We start from the raw sequence: 14,742 nt of genomic DNA, 5'->3' as shown, positions 1-14,742 counted from the left end.
TGTTCATGCAAGTTTCGTGCGAACACGCTTAGGAGCTCTTTCACTTTTACGCAAAGAAAAGTTCATGCTTAACTGCGATAGCAGCACAAAACTCATTATTTGAAAGTACATACATCTCCATCATCATCTGCTGACTTGCCATATACAGTAGGTACAGATTCCTCCCTCAGATGAAGTCTGCTGGCTAATCTTGCTGTGTACTGTCCTGTGTATTGAGGTTCTCAACCAAAATGGCATTTTTTCAACGGATCTAGTGGGTGGGGCTCTGGAGGGGGTTGACGGGTGAGTGGTGGTGCCAGGGTTACAACAAGGGAGCCATCAAAACAAGCAGCTCATAGAAGGACATGATTCCTGACACAAAACTCATCAGCTGATTCACAGAAAACAGATGGATAATTTTTTGTTTATAAGGGCAGTCGAGACCCAAGTTTACATACAAAAGCACACAGAAAGTAAGTTTGTTACCATAATGTGTCCCTTTTAAGGGACTACTTTGCTGTATAACGCCTATGTATCCCTCCACCATGTATGGATTTTAAACAGGTTTGGGCAAAAATCTTTTTAAAGCTACAGTAAACAGTGTCTCAGGCTTTAGGCAGCTGTAATAACCTTCTGTTTGAGAGCTTATAGAGGCTTTATGAACAATCCTGAATTGGTAAGTTTCTCTGCAGTGAAGAATTTCACACTTGTTCACCTCGTAACCATTTAATTATGCAGACATTTGGAGAAGTTGGTGGAATCCGTCTCTTTATGCACACTGAGGCACTGAGGAGCATTCCTGTGATGTTCTAACGGCTCTGCCGAGCAATGAGGCGGCTCCGAAACAAAGGGATCAAATAGCCGTATGTGAGTTGTTAGTATCCAGTGAAGTGTCCAGAGCTGAGCAACGGCTGTGTGTGTGTGTGTGTGTGTGTGTGTGTGGGGGGGGGGGATTGGGGGGGTTTCATGAGGGGGTACTGTTACTACACACCTACTAAATCTCCAATTCTGTCTGGATCTGCATTCAGCGCTGCGAGAGCTCATCCTGAAGAAGAATCTTTCAGCACAGCCCTTTCATCTTCACTCGCTGCAGGACAGGACCCTGATAAACGACCTCTTCTCACGACTGGACATGAGTTACGAGACAGGCGGGAAGATCCAATACGGACCCCGTGTGTCAAACTAAATAAGGCGCCTCTGTGCTGTCAGACCCTCCGTACGCAAACCAAGAAGCTCCAGACGCTCCAGCAGAGACTAGAACAACATTAGGCTGCGTTCAGACTCAGTGCCCAAATCCAATTTCTGGAAGATCTAGATCGAATCCAGATTGATTTTTGAAAGTCTAAACTGATTTTTGCTAATTGAATCCATTAAAACAGATTTGTACAGGCGTCTTACAGTCTGGACACTCAAGACATTTTTTTTTCCAGTTCAGATTTTAAGTTTGCCATTAAGTTTTCCATGAAGATAATGCTCATCCTCAACTGCAATAAAACAATCAATAGAAAATAGAATGTTTTACTTTGTATTTCTTTGTATTTTATTACTTTAATTATTTTAGCCATACATCTATACCTATATAATTTAGCTTAGCAGTTTCTTCCCTTCGAGGGAAGAGTGATCACATGACATCTCAAAAACTGAACGATTTTGAACGATAAAATTGATGGAGAATATTATCTACAAAATGTCATCATGAGTACACTGGCCAGCATTCAATCTCATTCACAAGATAACACCTCACAAGATCAGTGATGCTTGTGTGGCAGATTTCCATGACCCTTGAGTACTAACTACTGAACACGCCAAAGCTTACTAAACAGAACTATAATACATTGCGAGTGAAAGACATAAACAGAGTTTAGTAATGCTTTAGTACTGACTACTGAATATGCCAAAGCCATAGACAGAGAGAGCAAAAGAGACAAATAGAGTTCAATATTGCTTCAGTACTGACTACTGAATATGCCAAAGCCATAGACAGAGAGAGCAAAAGAGACAAGTAAAGTATCTTAATGCTTCAGTATTGACTATTGATTATGCCAAAGCCATAAACAGAGAGATAAAAAGAGACAAACAGAGTTTAGTAATGCTTCAGTACTGACTACTGATAATGCCAAAGGCATAAACAGAGAAATGAAAAGAGACCAATAGATTATCGTACTGCTTCATTACTGACTACTGAATATGAAAAAGCCATGCACAGAGAGATAAAGAGAGACAAGGAGCTCAGTAATAATTTAGTACTGACTACTGAATTTGCCAAAGGCAAAAACAGAAAGAGAAAAAGAGACAAATAAAGTAACTTAATGCTTCAGTACTGACTACTGAATATGCCAAAGTCATAGACAGACAGAGAAAGAAAGATAAATAGAGTTGAGTAATGCTTCAGTACTGACTACTGAATATGCCAAAGCCATAAATAGAGAGAGAAAGAGAGACAAATAGAGTTCAGTAATGCTTTAGTACTGACTACTGAATATACCAAAGGCATAAACAATAAGAAAAAGAGAGACAAGAGTTTATGCCCATATGCCAAATTTACAAAACTAAACTCAGAGAAATTGTAAGAGACATAGACAATGAGAGAGACAGAGTTCAGAAATGCTTCAGTACTGACTACTGAATATACCAAAGCCATAGACAGAGAGAGAGACAGAGAGAGAGAGAGATATAGATAGAGTTCAGTAGTGCTTCAGTACTGACTACTGAATATACTAAAGCTTACTAAACTGAACAGAGATGAATTATGAGAGATAAAGAGATGTATAGACACAGACATAAACAGAGACAGAGAGAGTGAGAGAGGGATAGAGAGAAAGAGAGAGCGAGAGAGAGAGAGAGAGAGAGAGAGAGAGAGAGAGAGAGAGAGAGACATATGCATAATAAAAGCACAGCCAAAACAATCCTCCAGCACTGACCTGCTTGACTTCGGCGGGCATGGCTCAGACCCTGCTGGACGAAGCCCTCCGGACACAAAGAGCGCGAGAGCGGCGTTCTCCTCACGGTGAACTTTCCGAGAGCGAACGTGCGAGTGTGTGAGACAGGGTGTGAGTGTGTGCGAGTGTGTAGAATTACGCTCCTAATTCACACGGGTAGCTCCACGCACCGCAGGCAGCTCACAGCGGCACAGCCATCCTTTCTTTCTTCGCACTTGTATTCCCTCTTTCTTTCTTTTCTTTCTCTCTCTCTCGTTCTCCCTCTCTCTTTCACATGCTTTCTCTCTCTCAGGAAGGAACACCAGCGCTGCTGCTGCTGCTCGGAGGAGGAGATGCTGAGATCCAGAGATCCTTCGGCTAGACGAGGAGCCCGACGGGGGGAGAGGGAGGGAGAGAGCGAGAGAGAGAGAGCGAGAGAGAGAGAGAGATGGAGTCAAAACACACACACACATACACACACTCGCAGTGTGAAGAAGAAGGAGAAGGAGAAGAAAAAAAAGTTTGCCAGCCCTGGAGAACAAAACAAACCCGCTGAGGGGTCCGACGAAAGGGGGGCGGCCCGGAGAGGAGGGGTGTGCTGCAGGGGGGTTGGTGTGTGTGTGTGTGAAAAGAATCCTCTCTGAGAATCTGTGGTTGTCCGGAGCTGCACACACACACACACTCACACACACTGCCTCACTCTCTGCTCCACACACACACCGCAACTGAACAGGAGACGAGGGCAGGCGAGAGAAAAGAGAGAGAGAGAGAGAGCGAGGGAGAGGGAGGGGGATAACAGACAAACGCAGCTGAGAGAGAGAGAGCAATAGAGAGAGAGAGACAGAGAGAGACAGAAAGAGAGCGATAGAGAGAGAGAGAGAGAGAGAGAGAGAGACAGAGAGGAGAGAGAGCGTTAGAGAGAGAGAGAGACAGAGAGGAGAGAGAGCATTAGAGAGAGAGAGAGCAAGAGAGAGAGAGAGAGACAGAGAGGAGAGAGAGCGTTAGAGAGAGAGAGAGAGACAGAGAGGAGAGAGAGCATTAGAGAGAGAGAGAGCAAGAGAGAGAGAGAGACAGAGAGGAGAGAGAGCGATAGAGAGAAAGAGAGAGAGAGAGAGAGACGGTACTGAAGCATATTGAACTGAATGGAACAATTAAAAGAGAGAAAGAAAGAGACAGAGAGGAGAGAGTGAGAAAGAGACAGAGAGGAGAGAGCGATAGAGAGATAGAGAGAGAGAGAGAGAGAGAGAGAGAGACGGTACTGAAGCATATTGAACTGATTGGAACAACTGAAAGAGAGAAAGAGAGAGACAGAGAGGAGAGAGTGAGATAGAGAGAGAGAAAGAGAGAGTGAGAAAGAGACAGAGAGGAGAGAGCGATAGAGAGAGAGAGAGAGAGAGAGAGAGACGGTACTGAAGCATATTGAACTGATTGGAACAACTGAAAGAGAGAAAGAGAGAGACCACAGATCAGTGTGTGGTTTAACATTGTCTTGCTGAAAACTTCAGCGGCTTCCCTAAAGGGACCTCCAACAATTCATGTTACCATGAGCACACTGGCCATTATTCAACCCCATTCACAAGGTAACACCTCACAACTCATTGGTCCTGCGCCTCACAAATGTTCCTCTGTTTGATCCAAAGATCTTAAACTTAAACACCTTCTTCCAAACTTCCAGTGTCCAATGTCTTTTCTCTTTGGCCAACACAGTCTTTTCTTTTTATTGGGGGGCAGTGTGAGGTAAGGCTTTTTCTTGGCTATTCTGCCATGAAGTCCAGCATCCTGAAGTCGCCTCGTGACCGTTGAAGCTGACACTGGTGTTTGACGGGTTCCATTTAGTTCAGCTGTCAGTAGACATCATGTGAGGCGTCTTTCTCTCAAATTGCACTCTCTCGGATATTAATCTTCTTGCACAGTTGTGCATCGGGGCCTCCCACTCCCTTTTCTGTCCTTGTTAGAGCCAGTTTGTGTCACTTTTCGAGGGGAGTAGTAAACACATTTAGTAGCCTTACTTCCTTAACACAACAACAATGGACGGACGGGTCTCTAAAGAAAGTTATTTCTTTTTGGCCATTTTGATCATGTAAGCAAGTCAACAACTCCTGATGCTTCAGATACTAAACTAACCTAGTGTGTTGTGCTTCCTTTAATGCTCGCCTATTAGTATATAGTATATAGTATAAATGTTAAAATAAAACTACTACTAATGTCCCCATTGATTTTCACAAAAATGACTTTTAAGATAAGATAGAGTTCCATTTTTATATGTGTTAGGTCCTATTTATCCTATTAACCAAATAGCCAGCAGAAATTCAGACCAAGCTAAACTCTTCGAAAGGTTTCTGAAGGTTAAAGAATCAGTAATGTTACAGATTAATAAAAACGTATACCTTTTTATTAGACTGAGTATCTGAATTAGGCTTTTTTAGATAAACAGGAGACTTCAACAATGGTAATGCTTACATAAATGCACTAATCTCATATATTTAAGCATCAGGATGTTCAGATGTTCCTCTGAGATAGAGAATTTTGTACTGAGGATGGAGCCATATTTCTAAAAAATAATTATGGAACAGTATTTAAATAGTATTTGTTTTCAATTACCACTACTGCTGCATTTTATCTAAAAAAAATGCTTATGGTAAAAAATAAATAAATAAATAAAATATTTGATCAATGTTTTTATCATATCACCAACCCCAAGCAGTGGACTTTAAATAAAAGTGGGAGGGAGAGGCTCGGCTTAGTCTGTTATTAATCCTTTAATTAATGAATAATCAGCCTACTTGTCTATTAATCAATAACTGGCAGAAACTGGAGCAGTGTGATTCAGTTTCTCAGTAGGCTGAATGGATGCTGTGGGTGGGTGGGATATGGTGGGATGTGCGGTGGGTGGGATGGGGGTGGGGTATTAAATGACTGGGGTGGGGGAGGGGTGGTATTAAGAGGATTTTCAGGCTGTACTTTAGAGCACTTGAGGACAGATATTTTTCATCAAGTGTGATACAGGAGCTGTACTTCTGAATATTTAAAAAATAGTCTATTAACACACATATATTTTTCATTCTACAGAACTTTAAAGTCACTATAAATTATATAGATTTAATTTGGGTATTTATTTTATTTAAAATAAAATGTAATTGTGTTAAAATTGGGTAGGGAATGAATTTACTTTCAGATAAATTCTTATTCTTTAAATAAAAAAATATTTCTGTAAAAATTCTATACTTAAATGTGGTATTATTTGTATTTAAAAAAAAATCTAATGTTGGTACACATTAGATATAAAATTAGTTATTTCTTTAGTTCTAAAGAAATAAAAAATATTACCGGTAATTTAAAGATATTTATTGGCTGTATGGTAGAATGGGCGATACGGCTCTAAAATAATATCACGATATTTCATGGTATTTTCACGATAACGATACTTTTGGCGATATGACAAAACACTGAATTAGAAAAATGATTTAGAGTTTTATTGTTGCATGCAATATGATATGGCTAACTGAAATATTTTGATTTTTTTTTATCAGATTTGTAACAGTAGTCAATAATACAGAATGTCATGATACTTTTAATGCACTCCAAATATCTCTATATATCCAGGATTAAAGTAAAATAAATGATACTGGACAGATATAATCTGTCTGTAGTAGATATATAATGGGACATGAGAACAGTGTAAATTTTTCTTTTGCAAAAAACAGTACAAAAGTAGAATCCTGATGTGATAATTAGGTAATTAGTGCTGGGTGATATGGCACAAAATTTCAGGGTAAAATATCGTTCACGATATTAACATTTTTTGGCGATATTAACACGTATGATACGATATGGCACACCCTTATTGTATGGTTATTTTTTTTTATTTACTAACAATATTTTCATGCTTAGCACCAAAGGCCCTCCTGTTTCTCACAATCAGCTCTACCTGCGATCTCCAGTCTCTGGACTACAATACACAGAATGCACCAAACACTGACATCACTCACGTTTACAATCACATGTCATTGCACACGTCACTATCCCGGAAGTCAATCACCTGAATATTGATTTCACCTTTTACACACACTATATATATATATATATAAATATATATATATATATATATATATACTCTTGCTTCACTTAGTCCTCACCAAGTATTTTTTTTCTCGTACAAAGTGTTTTCTCTTGTCTATATTAGCTTTCTCATTTCCAACCTTGTTTTTGTACCTTTTGAACCTGATTTATGCCCACCCTTTGACCCTTTGATATCACCTTACCAGTGTACCCTTACCATTCAACTGTTGAATATATATATAATATGTCTTGCTGATCGAAATGTTTAACACTTTCGAAACATAAAACTAAAGTCCTCATATGTGGACATCATTTTTCTGAGAAACTACATCATGTAAAAAAGATAATTCTTTGTTTTTCCACTAATCAGGTGCCAATTAGCCCAAATAGCAAAGAGAAATAAAAAATGCATGCCATACACGAGTTCAGGTCCCCAATAAACTTATCCTTTTACTCTGATATTCCGAACTGCTAACTAATCACAGCTCTCTTCCACGCTGTTAGGCTTCAATTACTGCATTTTACTTTTGTACGCCTCTATTCTTTAGCTATAAAATAATTAAAATAATATATAGACGTTAATGTGCCTCTTTGTATTTGTGTTAGAAACCCTATTGTAAGCATTAAGACAGGGTCAGTCTGAACAGCACTTTAAGACTCATTGTTCTCAGATGACTGTTAGAAAAAGAAAACAGAAGACTCGTCATCCTGACAGATCTGTACCGAGCTCGCCCTGTTCTAACTCTCCACACGAGCTTCAAGCAGCAGAATGAGCTCTCCTTTAAATAACACTCTGAATTATTCACCCAGAAAACGGCCCACTTTAAACCCTAATACGGGGAGGAGGAGCTGAGCCAAGTTTACAGAGTCTGCAGAGTGAGAAAAGCAGGATTTAATATTTTACATCATCAACTAATAAAGACACTATTCATTAGACAACTGTGCTCTTTTTGGACGCATCTTCTCATTCATTGTTTTTATTCATTTTCCCTTCATAGTAAATAAATACTAAAGTGATCCAGACTGTAAAGGAACACATAAAGAATCATGTAGTAACTTAAAAGTGTTAAAAAAAATAAAAAATACTCTGTGAAGAAGCAATTAGATGCTCTTATCTGGGGAGCTGTTGTTAACTTGTCGTTAAACCAGTGTGTCAGTTGTTATTCTCTTTAAGAGGCAGGTGAGCTCTGACTTTGGCACATTCGTATCTTAACAGTGCAGCGCTTTGTGCATCTCAGCAGAAAGGAAGAAAGAGTGAGAGGGGAAGAGAGAGAGAGAGAGAGAGAGAGAGGGAGAGAGGCAGAGAGAGAGAGAATACTGTATATATGCTTTGGGTAGCAGTACTCACAGTCCCACAGATCCGGACTGTAATGAGTTTCATCATTAGGAGTTTCAGGAGTTCAGCTTCTCTGTAAAATGCAGCCCTCAGCAAATTAACACACTCCAACACACACGCAAAACACTGACTTTACTTCTGAAACACTGCCAGACACACACACACACACACACACACAGCCCTGCTCTGTGAGAAAGCGCTCATCAGAGACCGCACTGAGAAGACAGAAAACACAATGTGACTGCTTACACTTTAAACACTTCATACACCAGCCTGTGATCATTACTGTACACAGCAGCCCTGAGAGAGAGAGAGAGAGAGAGAGAGAGAGAGAGATTTTGCTATTTATAGGTTTATGTTTGAGTAAAATGAACATTTCTCCCAAATTCCAAATAAAAATATTGTCATTTAGAGCATTTATTTGTTTGCAGAAAATGAGAAATGACTGAAATAACAAAAAAGATGCAGAGCTTTCTGACCTCAAATAATGCAGAGAAAACAAGTTCATATTCATAAAGTTTAAAAAATTCAGAATTCAATATTTGGTGGAATAACCCTGGTTTTTAATCACAGTTTTCATGCATCTTGGCATCCTGTTCTCCTCCACCAGTCTTACACACTGCTTTTGGATAATTTTATGCTGCTTTACTCCTGGTGCAAAAATTCAGAGCTTTTCAAGTTGGTAAAATCAAAGAAACTCATCCTCTTTAAGTGGTCTCTTATTTTTTTCCAGAGCTGTTTATGCAAAAGTCATGGGACAGGACTATTTTGGTGTCCCAAGACTTTTGCCATGTCCCATGGAAACTAAAGAATGCTGCAACTGACCTGTGGAATATAAGTGTGTGTGTCCTGCAATAAATATGGATGTGATTGCTGCCAGAGTCACTTGTCTTCTTTTATATGGACAATTCTAGCCAGACACCACCGGTCACAATCATTCCCACCTACTCCACTGTTGTCCACTGTGGATCAAGAAATGTCAAACACCTGCGCAGTGTCTGAAATGGAATGTCCCATCCATCTTGTATCCACTTCCATCTCTCAAAATTCATTTTCCCTTGCCATGAGCACAAAGGCCAGTACTCAATCTCACTCACAAGATAACACCTCACAACTTACAGAGGTGTAGACAAAAGAAGACCAAGCTGTCTAATGTTCTGGCTCTAATGGTTACATAGTTAAGATGCCCAGGCCTAAATGCACCCACCACCATGTTTTACAGAGCGATGGATCCTGAATCTAGAACCGTCCAAGATACCAGCAAGAAAGCCATTTGCAAGATCACTTGGCTAAAAATGTGCTTGCTACTATAGTTAATGAGGTTGCTGAGGTGTTCCTTAACAGGTACTAAGGTATCTGAGGTGGTTGTTAGGGTAACTGTTATAAAAGTTACTGTATCTCAGGTGGTAGCTAATGTGTTACAGGTGGTTACAGTGGTGCTTGCTCAGTAGTTGTTGCTGAGCTGCCTCTGGTGGATGTTAAGGTGTTGCTGGAGGTCACTATGGCGTTTCAGCTTTAGATAGTTCTGCCATTCGAGTGCTTCCACAATTGTATAACATTAGCTCCACCCCTTTTTAAAGGTTTTTCAAGGAAGCAATAAGCTGTGGAGGAAATTTGAAGTTGCAATGAATAGAACAGAACATTCTAGAACCATCCATACATGGTAAAGTCATCTCTTATTTGCGTCTAATCGTTCAAAACTAGAGATAATGTTCCAAACTCTAGAGTCTCATGTTCTCTTAACCCTTGTGTGATGTCCATATTTTTGTTACTGGTTTTCTTTGTTACTTGTATTTAATTCAGCAAAATTAAGCAATTTTACATTAAAATGCTTTACACATGCTTGCTTCACCTAAATTGCAAGCAATATAAACAGCTTACATGGTTAATATTTGCCCTTTACCTTTCTTATGTTACATTTCTTTCAAAAAGTGCTACTCTTTTTTTATTAGTTTTTAATAAAATGTAAAAGAAAATGAATTAAACTCAAGATATGAGTAGAAAATTTGTTTAGTTAGGGGGGGTTGTACAGTGTGTGTTTATCGAAAATGTGTTTTGATATATGTTTTTCACAAAAAATGAGCCAATGCCAATGAGTTTGAGTTAGAAAAAATATTTTTTTAGTATCATTTGATGAAAAATGAAAACGGGTCCCACAGACCCGAACACCACACAAGGGTTAAATAAAGGAAGTGAAACTAACATAAAGAGCACGTCTGGAACAGAGAAGTAAATGTGTAAATCACGCTGGACACTGCGAACAGGACATCTTCAATCATACAGAGTTTCAGCACAGTGTTAATCTTACAAAAAACAATCCAATGCAATGGTCCAATGCAATAAATTGTTTTAAATTGGGTTAATAGTTTCAATTTTCCTCACAAAGCTCACATGTTGCTCCACTGACCCGAGAAGACCCGGCAGCAGGCACTTCACACGTCTCCATCCCGATTAGTGAACGTGTTCTCAGACGATGGTGACGGACGTGCTTGTGACACACACAATGAACCCGTCACGTCAAGCCTCTTAACACTCCTAACACACATCACCCCCCCTCTGCAAAACTTTAAAGCTTTGAAGTCTGAATCATCTGCTTATCTTTATTCAGACCCAGAAGAGGGGTCACATTCCTAAAGTGACTCAGAGGGTCCTAAAGTGAAAGACCCTAATTTTAACCTCCTAAAACCCGAACTCTTGCATAACATGCATTTCTTTCTCTATGCTATTTGGGCTAATTGGCTTTTTAAATGATGTCGTTTCTGAGAAAAATTATGTCCACATATGAGGACTTTAGTTTTATAATTCACTAAAACACAATGAAGTCACGATTAGTAATGATGTCCTCTTTGAGCAATACGAACATTTCCTGTATTTACTGTTCATTTAAATTTCTGAACAAAATCAAAAGTGCAATGTGTTAAACCCTTTGGCCACCACTAACTGACAGTATAAATGGCCTCATACGAGGACGCCAGGCCATGAAGACTCAACTAGTGGAAAAAAGTTGTAAAGTTGTAAAGTAGTAATTACTCTTTGGTTGCACGTTTCCACGGAGAGTGGAAATGGAGGAGCTACTGAACCCCGCGATGTCACGTGACCGAGAAAGCCTAAAAACTCACTGGTCCTCCTGTTTTTTCAATTGCAGTCCGGATACAGGAGTTTTATAACTGAGTAGATGTGTGAAATATTATTTTTCATAGGCGTCCCCCTGAGAAACTAATCCCGTCCAGATAATGCTTTAGACACTAAACTTCTTGGACACTTTGGGACAAAAATACATCTTAAATTTTCTTTGCATCGGTTTTCAAAGCAACTGCAACATTTAAAGTTAATGGTGTGTGATGGGCTGACCGGGACAGGACAAACATTAAGTGCTCTGGACGGACTCCGGGGACGAGGACAATTTCTACAGAATATAAATGGCTTCAGATACAAAAGCGTCTCGTCTTCCGCCCCTGACCGCTCCGGAATACCAGAGAGGGGCATGCCATAGTGAGCTCTTCAGTCTCCGGGAGGTGGAGGAGGGGAGGGGCTACTGTTAGAGCACAAAAACAGATTAAAGTGATTTCATTTCTTTTGTCATTTTTTTCCATTTATTTATTTCTTTATTTTTTCTTCACTACTGTATAAATTAAACAGCCAACATGTATATTTATTACTACACTGTAAAAAAATTACTACACTGTACACTGTAGATTAATACTAAAATTATTAAAATTATGAAGAAAAGCATATAAAATTATTCATTAAACAAAAAAAGTGTTAAACAAACAAGAATGTGTTTTATATTTTTAATTCTTTAAAGTAGCACCTTTTGATTAGATGACAGTTGTGCACATTTCTGCTGGAATTTCAGGCTTTCAGTTAACAGCTGTGCTGATCTTTTCAAGAGTTAATTACTTGAATTTCTTGTCTCTTAATAAAGTGTTTCTCATCAGGACCACCACAGGAAAAGAAGAGCAAGAGTTTCCTCTGTTGTACAGGATAAGTTAATCCGAGTATCTAAATGCTTCTTCAGAGAGTATTTTGGTTTGTTTAACACTTTTAAGTTACTACATGATTCCTTATGTGTTCCTTCATAGTCTGGATCTCTTCACTATTCATTTACTATGTAGGGAAAAAACTCCAGACTTAAATATTTATTGAACACCAAACATTTTGGAGATTCCAGCTGGTTAAATTAGATAGCATCATCAAAAACATCACAGTTCATTATAAATTAATTTGTATTTTCACCACTTATTCACCTGAACTGTTATTATAAGAGATATAGTGCTTTCTTGATTGAATTCACAAATATTCAGTTATACAGTTTTTACTGTATAACTGCCAGAATCAAACAAATTAAATTTGATCGCATCATTAAAACGAACTAAGTTTCAGAGTCTGGAGGAAGAGTGGAGAGACACACAGCCCAAACTGCTCGAGGTCTAGTGTGAAGTTTCCACCAATCAGTGATGGTTTGGAGAGACATGTCATCTGCTGGTGTTGATCCACTGTGTTTTATTATCAAGTCTAAAGTCAGTGCAGTTTTGTTTTCCCACAAAATCTTACAGCACTTCATCTTACAGCTTCTCTCTGCTACTGACAACTTTTATAGAGATGCAGATTTCATTTTCCAGCAGGACTTGGCACACTGTCCACACTTTACCTGTCTTGAACAATAGTCTATTTTTTAGACACTTATTTTGGGGGTTTTCATTGGCTGTAAGCCATAATCAAAAAATGTATATATATATATATATATATATATATATATATATATATATATATATATATATATATACATATATATTATTTCATTTTCCTTTATTCCATAGGGAAAACAACTGAATAGCGTATGCGTATGTATATATACAGGAAGGGCCGAAAGATCTCATGATCAGCACAGAGAAGAGCAGACAAAAAACAGTCTGTGAGGAAAATACCAAATTCCTGGAATGCATTAGGAAGGTTAAACAGGAAGTCACAGGAAACCAGCCAACCAGATCTGCTGTTAGCATAATGCCACAGGACAGCTGAAGACTCTTGGAGGAGAATGCCAATTGCCAATTGTGAAGCATCAACCAACAGACGGCAGTACCAATGCTGAGAGTCTGAAGGTCAGCATGTGCTTGCATAGAGACCCCTTTCTCCAAATCACTGCATCACTGCATCTCTACACCCTGCTGATAAAACTCCATCAGAGAGGCTCAACACGCTTGCAGGAGAACACTAATAACCAGTGCAGAATGCTCTTTACTTTGTTGGACTGTTGCTACATAGCCACTATTGTGAAACACTTTATTAAAAACACTGTATTAGGTTGCTGCTGTGGTGTTACAGGTGGTTGCAATAGTGTTGCTAGATGGTTGCTATAGTATAACAAACAGTGATGTTGAGTGGGTTATTATTTTTGTCAGAAACAGCAATGGTGTTCCCGCGTCAGTTTGACCTGGTGCATGTTTAATTACCCAAATGATATCTGAAACAAAAAGCAGTGTAAATATTTATTTACTAAATCGATTGTTCATTATTCTATCAACATTTAGTGCAATGGTGTTCCTTATCTCTAACAGGTAATGCTTCAATTTGGATTATTCAATTGTTTTTCATAAAAAAAAACCTTCAAACTTCAAACTTTTTTAATGTTTCACTACTTCATTACTTTTCACAGACCAACATATAAAACACAATAGAACATTGAAACATGTAATTTAGTTTTACTTTTGGTTTTTCAGGGGGTGGTTGCAAATATGTGGGATGAACCATTTTATATATTATGCTGTATGTTTATTACACTAATTAAGGCAAGCAGAAGAAGTTTCATACTGAAAAATATACTTTTTTTTTCTAGATCTTCAAACTTCGAAACGGGTCAATTTGAACCCTAACATAACAGTAGTGTTGCTAGGTGGTGCTACAGTGTGACCAGCTGGTGGCTTTAATAAAGCAAGACGGTAGATTTTGACTTTTGTCAAAATATGTTGTTGTAAAATATGTTCTATGGTGTTCCATATGGTTGCTACAGTGTTACCAGCTAGTGGCTATAGCGGTGTTAGATAGTTGTTATGATGTTACTAAATGGATGCTATGGTATTCTAGGTGGTTGCTACAGCATTACCAGCTGGAGGCTATAGTGGTGCTAGATAGCTGTTATGATGTTACTGAATTGTTGCTATGGTATTACAAGTGGTTTTTACAAGGTTCTTACAAAGTTGCTAGATTATTGTTATGATGTTGCTAAATGGTTGCTATAGTATTCCATGTGGTTGCTACGGCTTTACCAGCTGGAGGCTATGGTGGTGCTAGATAGTTGTTATTATGTTACTAAATGGATGCTATGGTATTCTAGGTGGTTGCTACGGCTTTACCAGCTGTTGGCTATAGTGGTGCTAGATAGTTGTTATGATGTTACTAATTAGTTGTTACTAAATGTTACTAATTAGTAGAACAGGTGGTTCTTACAAG

General features: G+C 38.7%; 1 protein-coding gene across 10 annotated transcripts in view; it reads right to left on the bottom strand.

The window, feature by feature from the left end:
* arvcfb (ARVCF delta catenin family member b) overlaps positions 1 to 14,742 on the bottom strand; it is a 378,373-nt gene that overhangs the window by 170,260 nt on the left and 193,371 nt on the right. The window contains exon 1 of one of the 10 annotated variants that reach the window (XM_049470452.1): positions 2,901 to 3,637. The exons of the other annotated variants lie outside the window; for them this stretch is intronic. Coding sequence (XP_049326409.1) covers positions 2,901 to 2,921 — 21 coding nt within the window. The 5' untranslated portion in view covers positions 2,922 to 3,637. Of the gene's footprint in view, positions 1 to 2,900; positions 3,638 to 14,742 lie in introns of those variants that run through there. 10 annotated transcript variants of the gene reach the window in all.

The sequence above is a fragment of the Astyanax mexicanus genome, chromosome 22, assembly GCF_023375975.1.
Source record: "Astyanax mexicanus isolate ESR-SI-001 chromosome 22, AstMex3_surface, whole genome shotgun sequence".
NCBI lineage: Eukaryota > Metazoa > Chordata > Actinopteri > Characiformes > Acestrorhamphidae > Astyanax > Astyanax mexicanus.
The sequence above is the reverse complement of the archived record's forward strand: the minus strand, read 5'-3'. Positions and strand labels throughout refer to the sequence as shown.